Genomic DNA, 9,353 nt, shown 5'->3' on the forward strand with positions numbered 1-9,353 from the left:
GACAATTGTTACAGTGATCTGCAATAAGCATCTGTACTTTTATACATATATATGCATGTATATGTGCTGTACAATACAGCTGATAGGCTGTGGCTTTGCTATATACTCTTTTCAGAACTGCTCTGCATTTTTTAGCAGGTAAAACACTCCTTGATGATTTTGCAACCTACCATTAATTCCTCAGAATACACTTTCAACAAATAGCTTTCTACCTGCTGTCCACAGATCCCTGCAAGTCTGCAGACTATTTTAAAGGGCTCATAAAATTTTGAGGAAAGCTGGACTGCCTAAAGGCTTAAATTCTCTGTTAAAACAAATGGATTTTTACTGAAAAAGACTGAGTATCTTTAAATCAAGAAGGGCCAAAAACTTTCAATATGAAGAAGCTCCAGGTAAGACGGTTCATCATATGGATTATGAAGATTATTAACAAATTTTAACACATGCTTCTGCTGCACAGAGTAATACGAGTCCACTAGTACTTATATTCATATATGCAAAAATCATACACAGATCTTTAAAGAGCAGAGAAACAATTATGGACATCTGAAGTGCCTTCTATACCACGTAAGGTACCAGGGCTTTGTTCCTGCATCTAACAGTGAGAAGTTTTTCAGCTGCTTTTTGTTTTGTTACATTGCAGTGACGCAATGGACCTTCAGAGCAGACGAAGAATCCACTGCAACATGAGACTCACTTGCTCTCTGCTAATCATGGGAGTGTTCTGCGTGACACCTGTCCTCTGCTATAGCCAAATCGATCCACTAGCTCTTGGGCGAGCAGATCCCCAGTGTTGGGAATCCTCCTCAGCTGTCTTACTGGAGATGAGGAAGCCTCGCATTTCTGACTCTGTCAGTGGCTTTTGGGACTTCATGATCTTCCTAAAATCATCAGAGAACTTGAAACACGGGGCTCTGTTCTGGGACCTGGCTCAGCTCTTCTGGGACATCTATGTGGACTGTGTGCTCTCCAGAACCCATGGCCTAGGGAGAAGGCAGCTAGCAGAATCTGAAAAGAAGATCACTACTCTACATTCTCAGTTCACAGGGAGAAACCAAGGTTACTACTCCTTTAATACGTGTCTCATGGGCAGTAACTAGAGTCTAGTAGGAAAGAAAAGAGATACAAGCTTATGTGTTATGTGATAGTACAGTAGTACAGAAAAAGAGGACAGTGCTGCACAACCTTCCTCCTATCCAGTACAGAGCTATGTTTATGTTCAAAGTGATCTCAGTAAAAAATTGACCTCCAAATACCCTGAAATGTAATGACAGCTTTTAAGTTTCAGTTAGGTGGGGGAGGAGGGGCAGTAGAAACAGGAGGATTCAAACAAAGAAGGCAGCTTAGATACTGAACATACAAAGATACTCTTCCACACCAGCATTTTTAACACTATTGTGGCATGGACAGGCTAGTTCTGAATTCCTCATTCCGAGAGGTACATCTCTCCAGGAATGCATCACACTGGTACTGCTGGAGAGAGTGTCAGTCTTTCAGCAGAAGAGTAAGGACATATTTACTTGCCATCTAGTAGTCAGCCACTAGATGTTTCCGTACTGGTAACTTTGCCCAACAAACAATGGAAACAAACCTAAGACCCAGATGTGTGCAGGCTTTCAGACACAGCTACAGCTTCAGGAGGAAGAACACTACCTATGCCACTAAACGCTGCAATTCCCCATCTCCAGGTTCCCAGCCCCAGAGCAGAATCCCCAGGCTTAAAGTAAGTATCTCCATAGGCAGTAAGGTGAGAGCTGGCACCTCACAGCAGGATCTGCAAAAGGTAGCACGTCACTTGGTCTCCCCATTCCCAGCAGGAAGATACAGCATAGCTTTTCCTAAATCTCAGTCCCTTCCAAGGCTTCAGTTCTAATCCTGCTACCAAGAGATGCATCCTTCCCTTCAAAACGTCCACTTACAGAAAGGGGCGGGTGCTATAATTTGATGGAGGGGTAGCAGTGGTGCTGCCATCACCAACAGTGTAGCACATAGGGCCCACAGGGCAGAGCTGCCTTTCCACTTGAATGGAATCAGACCCTTATCTCTACTTCCTAGATCAGTTATCAAGATGTTTGGGGGGAATGTCCATGGAGTAATGAAGAACCTTTCTGGGCAGTTACCCATTACAGTGTCTCTAAAAAAGGGATTTGAACTCAGGATTCTTCCTTCTTAGGGACACTGTACCACTAGACAGTCCAGCTCTTGCTCAAAGCTTAAAATGTTTTGTGTATTGAAAGATAGGCTTTGAGATAGGAAGGATTGAGAGGTCCTTACCCCCATTACCTACAAAGAGTATCCTAGCCATTAAGCTAGGAGTTGGGAGCTGTGTTTGAACCAATCCCTTCAGACCAAAGAACTCACATACGCAGGGACAGTTTGTAAACTCCGAGCCAAACAACCACTATTTGCATTTTAAAAGCAAGGAGTGGATCCTATCTCGGATCTGAGCTATCACATAGCTCCAGGAAGGTCATTGCTGTGTTGAGATACACTGATGACAGGCAGCATGGACCCTGCTTCTGGTTCCCATGTAGCCTTAGATATCAAAAAGGCAACAAGTTGCACAGTCCTGACCAGACTGATGCACTTTCGGGTGCAAGCGGAATGCAGCTTTAGATACATGAGGCAGTAGTACTATCAAAAACTGAGATGCCCACCAGGCTAAAATACCAGATGAATTTTTGTTTTCAGGATTGTAGCTTTGAATGCTGCTGTCTAAATTCCCCCTTAGCCTTTTGTTTATATCTGGTTCTTCATGTCTATACCACACTGTGATTTCCTAAACAAAGAGCCTTTGTTCCAGTCAAGATTAAAAGTAACAGTCTGATGTGTTTTGAAGAATCAGATTATGGGTTTTGTGATTAATACTGACTTTTGTTTACTCCTATACACAGGGATTTTAAGATACTACTAAGTAGTCACACTTTAAGACAAACAAGGATTCTTCCCCTTCTCTGTTCTTTTACCTCTTTGTTTTGTGAACTGTAATCAGTTAATCTGGTTTCTCTGTACAATTAATTAACATCAGTCAGTAGCAGGCAGCTTATAGCAGGGAGAGCCTAATTTTTTTTTTTTTTTTTTTTGAGGAGATATCTAACATCTCATCCAAGTCTCCCAGTTCCTTAACAAATCCAGCTGTTTTAATCTTTGTAACCCTTGACCCTACTGCCTTGTTTAGTCAGTGAAAGCAAAAATCAGTTGTTAATAACTGAGATAGAAATCACATCCTAGCAAACGATGACGAATAGAATTACTGCTTCTTCGGTGTAAAGAGATGTACAAGCCTGTTTTCTTAGCCCAGAGAGCAACACTAAAGGCATTTGAACGACCTTGTGTACTTGACTCCGCATCTACATGGGTGGGTATGAATAGCTTTCAGTAGGCTTGTTTTAGAAGTCAAACAATAAAGCAAGATTTTTGCTTTATACTGTTACTTTTGCAACCGTTGATAACATCTTTATTGCTCTATACTGAAGTTTTTCACCTTATTCCTCTTAAATATTAACTTTTTTTACAAAAATGCAAACAGGATCATAAATCAGCAGCAATCTGTAAGCGACATTCACTGTAGTTCCTTAAACATGTCACTGAATAGGAAAAACATGACAGAAGTCTGAACTTGGCACAGAATTACTGATGTTAAGGTGTTATTATTGTAGTAGCAGATTTCAGAACTAAAGGATAAATCTCATGAGGTCATTATGAAAATTAAGTATCAGGAACTGATCTTTTCTAAGAAAGAACAGAAAAGCCATCCAAGCCAAAAACCTGGTGAAGTCATTGGTAAAGCTTCTCAGCAGTGCCGAACAGAACTACTCTGTCACACCTAAGAAACATTTCTACAGTTCCTCATACTTTGCCCTCCTAGGAAACAAGTCTGTCTGAGTGTACAGAAAGACAGTGGTAAAAGCAGCCCAGGTTCAGACTTATAGGTTCAAACACTGTCTTCTGAACCTATCTAGTCCTGCCAGGCTCCTGGCTGTAGTTACTAACAGGTCTGAAGATACTCTTCAAACTCTACGCAATCCATAAAAAACACAGCTGCATATGAGCTATCTGAAAAACTGCATCCATCCAGCTAATGTCCTGCTTAACCCAGCATAATTTCAACTTCCTTAGCTATTCTACAGAGAAGTGTTAGTCAGCTTTAAATTGGGACAAGTACAGAGAGTCCTTCACAGCTACCTGGCCAAGGTATCTTTTTGCTAACAAAACCCAAACACAATGAAAAAGCAGGTTTCATAAAATCATTTCCAATATATTACAACACTGGAGTTAGATACTTTGTAGCTGCACCAACTCTTAATGAGACAAGATAAGACTTAACCACAAGGAAAACATAGCTTTTGTACTCACAGCAAATCTTCCTGAAGAGCAGCTGTATGAGAAGTCCCTCCTCAAGAAGCCACATAGCACATCCCCAGCATAAACACTTGTTGAATACAAACACAAAAATCTCTCTGCCTCTTTTCTCATCACCCAGCAGTCCCTCTGCTACCTCGCCACTCAGAGCAGCCACAGCTGTGCACACCTCCCTCACAGGTGCAGGTATTTAGGCTCAGATCAGCCCTCACACCTGGCCCAACTGCCAGGGACAGACACAACTTGTGTCCTAACAGCTGGGCTGCAAGGTGCCAGGGAGGGCAGTGGGGCAAAGGCTGCTGTATTATGCATTTGAGGTCTGGTAAATAAACAGATACTGTGTTAACAGGTTACTTTTTCAGAAGACAAATGTATTTAAAAGAAATAAAGCCAATCTGCTGGCTTTTGAAGGTCATTGTGAAGAAAATGCCCCATAGTTCCTCAAGGAAATAGAAATGTGCTACTAAACAGTGTGAGAGATCTCATCCACTGTGCAAGGAGGCTGATGACAAGCCAGTGAGTCAGTAAGACTGTGAGCGAGTGCTTTGACTCTGCTAATTACAAGTGGAAGAGTTTTATAGGAAGACTGGAGCAAAAGGTCCACCCTGGAGGAAAAGATCAAAGTACCTTGTCACTGAAAGGCAACTTGCAAATGGAGGGATGTGGCTGTTGCAAAAAACAAGAGGTTTTGGGGCAATCCTGATAAAATGGGGATTGGTAGCAGCTAAAGATGGAGGAAATGTGGATGTGGGAAACTGAGTATTGAGCTGCTCTTTGCTGTTTGGAAATTGATTACTTATATGCGTTTTCATGTCACTTTTCAGGGATATTTTCTCATATTCAGAGGTTGCCAGTTCTGAAGAAGAAAGACTCATTTGAAGATTTAACAACTACCCACGTACATAAAAGTAGATCTACATTACTTGGAAGAATCACTGGAGACCTAGGGAAAAAGAGGAAATGATGCATTTAGTCCAAGATCTTGATTTGTAGATATTTTTTAACTACTTCTCTTTAATTTTGCATTTTAATCCTCATTGATGTTAATTTACACGGTGGAAGAAGGCCTATGACTATGAGCACTGTATCTCTGATTAACTTGGACTTGTGGGTTTTTTTAATTACCTATGAATTCAGTGTCCTTAATAAACTGCATGATTTATAAGCAGTTGCCTACTTTAATCTATGTATATGTCAGGTTTTTTATGATCCATATGACCTATTCAAACTATTGTCTTTTGGGTGCCAAAACAGGAAACAAATGATACTTCAAATGCTAGTTCAATAAGACACAGACAAGCAGAGTAGGAAGCTGGCAAAAACCTCCACTGGCTTGAAGACAGGATTAGAGTTGAGATGGTGATAATTTATTGTGTGCATAGCTGTATACTGTACAAAGCAACCACTGCTGAAAGACATCATCCTATTAAAGAAAAGTAGTAGATATTTTTATATTAAAAATACCTTCAAAAATATTTTCAATTTTCCAGCAAAAGTAAAAGGTTTAACAGGTTTTACAAGCACCTCTGTTTGCTTTCACATTATATTTTTACAGTATTTTCCCTAAATTTTTAGTTATAAAAAATGACACTTAAAATGTTACACATTCTCAAAGTGTTTAATCAAAAGAATTCTCATACTTCACTTGAATTTGCTTCTTTTTTAGTTTGCAAGTTCTTTGTAGACAGATCAGTTTCCTCTGTTAATGATAACTGTAATAGGCAATTGATATTAAACTAATATAACATAACTTTGGGCAGGAAACATTTGATGCTTTGATTAAATGAAATATTTCCATTGCCTGGCTGGCTGAATGCAACCACAAAATTCAGCTTTCCAGGGCAACTACACTTAGTGGCTCATTCCAAGTTTCTTTCCTTGAACAAGTGGCAATATTTGGTTGCTTTTTTTTTTTTTTTTCCAAATGCCCAAAGAAAAACTAATTTGCTTGGTGTTCATCAACTTGCAGAAATAGGTTCAAGTAGCAAAATGTGTAAAAGAAATCTTAAAATGGTTACTGGGCCTGAACAAAATAAAGCTTAAACATAGCCCCATTGGGTGAAATCGTGATCTTAGGGAAGCAAACAAAAAACTGTAAGAGGGCTATCAGCTTCAATGGCACTAAATTTGTGTTTAAAGTTAAGCATGCATCAAACCATTTAAACGTTCAAGAGAGGAGGGCACACTAAAGCAGGATGAGCACAGGAGCACACAGCTTAGTGTAGTCAGCAACGCTCCCCCCAGCTGCCTCTGCCTGCAGCCACAGCCTATGAGAGTGCTCTGCTACCATGAGGGAGGGAGACAAGCATTGTTACAACAGATCTGCTCCCTCTTGTGCTACTGTTGTTAATTATCTAAATTATAGTAATATATCTAAAGGCCCCGTTGTGCACAGCTTTGTATTAACACAAGAGAGATAGTCTTCACCCATGGTCCCTACAACTATTAAGACCAGCAACTGACAAAGAGCGTGTTAAGGGCTGGATGTCTCAGCCAAGTAGGATTGGTATTGTTGTAGACCAGATGTTACCTGCTCCCATATGCTCTCGAGCTCTAGAAAATGTAAAACCAGACAGATAATCTGAACAGGTACAGGTATCTTAGACACTCTTCCACAGGACCCTTTGGGAAGAGGCTAGTGTTTCCACTTTAGATATGTCCCACCTGTAACAACGGGATCCGCTAGGAAAGGGTGGCTGGTGGCTTTCTTCCTCTCTTCAGAGGTGGTGAAATGGTGAAATACCACTATAGGCCAAGCTGAGGTTTAGCTTAAACAAATTTTCAATACTTCTCTGCTTCAGCAAGCTTCTTAGGTAACAAGCTGTAGCACTATTGGGCCTTTTGAGGAAATGGACAGGAAAGGATTAGTATGTGGAGGAAAGACTGAGAAAACAGATTAATCTCTAGCATAGGTCACACTATGGAGAACATTTGGAAATTGCTGATGTAAAGGAGAGAATCTCTGTAATTGGGCTGTAATAAAAAAGGGGATGTTATTAATTATATGTAAACCTGCAAGTGATGAAGTTCCTAAAGGAAATCCTACCTCAGGCAATTTCTTCTCTCTGAAGGTCTCAGAGCTCAATTATATTTTATAACTTATGTCTTGCTTACTTTTATCCACATCTCAACAATTGGCATGAAAACACAATCATATTACACTGATGTTTGCTATTGATTCACTTACTATAAATTGGGGCCTTCTAGAGTGGCTGTGTTAAGAAAAAACGAGTGCTATGAGTATGAGATGCAAGCACATTTGCTGTACGGTAATAATTCAAAATGTCCCTGTGGTTAAAGACAGGATATTGCCTCCTACCACTCTCCCCTGCAAACTTCCTGGCAGATCTTGGGGTGAGCTAGGATTGTTTTTGCAGATACTGTTCCTGGCTTACTGTTTCTCAGTCTGAGTGTGTCAGAAGAAGGATAGGAATGAACACGTCTGACTGAAGTTGCTTCATTGTCAGATGAACTGAATAACAACAAAATAAAGGTCTTGGGATTTTGTTCCTTTCATCCTATAGGGATCTGACAGCTAAACAACTGCTTATTAGCATGGGAAAGCACCTCCTTGAGTCTTTACGCACTGCCATGAAGTAAGAGTTCATGGTGGTTTAGGAATATCAGTTTGTAAGAATCTGTGCTCCAGACCTGTTCTGTGATGCATTGGACCAAACTAGTATTTGTTGGCTGTCACTGTTTCCAACCAATTTTAATTCAGATGCACTCACCCTGAAGAAGATTTAAAGCCTCATCAGAAGCTGATGGATAACTTCCCATAATCAACAGTTAAGTTCCTTGAGTTGTTGTTTGTATCTCTTGGCACTGGCATATTGCAAAAACTACTAAGCTTCTATCTCACACTATATTCCGTTTATGTGACAATATGGGTTTATCCACTTTCTAGTGACCTCATCGCTATTTGTTATCTAGGGTCATTCTCCCTCAATTAGTTTCTTTGCTTTTCACGCTCTTCACTCTTCCTTTGCTAGAGACACACTGCTTGTTAGCTTCCAGTTGCATACTGTTATTTGTTGCTGTAATTCTTGAGTGCTTGCAGTATGTGTAATTAAGGCCTCCTGTGACCAATAGTAGGAGAAAGAACCAGGAATGTTCATTACTATCACTACCACAGTGTAAGGTCTTTCAAGAAGGTGGCTGAGGTGCTACCAACAGAAGACAAGATTTCTAGCTATTTTAATGAGTTGGACAGTTCCTTTATCTTGGTGATTACAATTAATTCTGAAAAATACAAGACCAGGAAAATCTATGTGGAAAATTAGCATTCTGCTGAGCAGTTTTTCTTAAGTGCTACACTTTTCATTGGCCTTTTCAATCACGTCAGCCTAAACCCTGTTTGCTTATACATGAAACAAAGCTTTAGAGTATGTGATTTACCTAACTCTTCTCCCAAAGCTTCCAAAAATATTTAGCTTTCATCTTTTCTTAATAATCACAGAAAAATTCCTGTAAAAACTAGGAGTATTTTCTGTCTTGGAAAGCTGGTATAGTTCCACTGATTCAACTACAATCCTTAAAAGTATGCACACTTTCTTGAACCATAACTGGTTTTGAGCCCACGTGCACATACTCTTCCACTGCTCTTTATGCACCTCATGCAGAACAGTAATACGAAGTAGCTGAATGTATAATATTTCTCTCTGAAGTGGCACTGAATAATTTCCATCTCTCAGATCTTTAAAATACTTCTGTGCATTATTAAAAAAAAATTAAAAAATGTTTTCCTTGTTGCTGTCATCAACAAGAGATACATCACAATTCCAAGGAAGTAACTTGTCCATGGCATATCAACAGCTAAAGAGAGAGAAATGGGCAATTATTTGCACTGCTGAGGAATCACACTTGGTAAATTTGCCGTTAGTTCACATTTTCACTTAACAAGTAGTTAACAATCCTGTCCTGGTTTTGCTAGGATAGAGTTAATTTTCTTTTTAGTAATTAGAAGAGTAGTATTTTACTTTCAGTGTTTC

The 9,353-nt window shown here is 39.8% G+C and overlaps 1 protein-coding gene across 1 annotated transcript; it reads left to right on the plus strand.

Moving 5' to 3' along the window:
* The first annotated feature begins 648 nt into the window (after positions 1-648).
* Positions 649-5,430, plus strand: FAM237A (family with sequence similarity 237 member A). The gene is made up of 2 exons (XM_010167618.2): positions 649-1,059; positions 5,187-5,430. Exons 1-2 carry the CDS (start codon positions 651-653, stop codon positions 5,324-5,326), a joined length of 549 nt encoding a protein of 182 aa, XP_010165920.1. The 5' UTR covers positions 649-650; the 3' UTR covers positions 5,327-5,430.
* Positions 5,431-9,353: the final 3,923 nt, after the last annotated feature.

The sequence above is a fragment of the Antrostomus carolinensis genome, unplaced genomic scaffold (genome assembly GCF_000700745.2).
Source record: "Antrostomus carolinensis isolate BGI_N321 unplaced genomic scaffold, ASM70074v2 scaffold13905, whole genome shotgun sequence".
In the NCBI taxonomy this organism is placed as follows: Eukaryota; Metazoa; Chordata; class Aves; order Caprimulgiformes; family Caprimulgidae; genus Antrostomus; species Antrostomus carolinensis.

Excerpts from the sequence above, each read along its gene's own strand:
- FAM237A (XM_010167618.2), top strand. The coding sequence starts at position 651 with ATGGACCTTCAGAGCAGACGAAGAATCCACTGCAACATGAGACTCACT. Across the intron at positions 1,060-5,186 it reads GTTCACAGGGAGAAACCAAG|GGATATTTTCTCATATTCAG; the intron begins GTTACTACTCCT and ends GTCACTTTTCAG.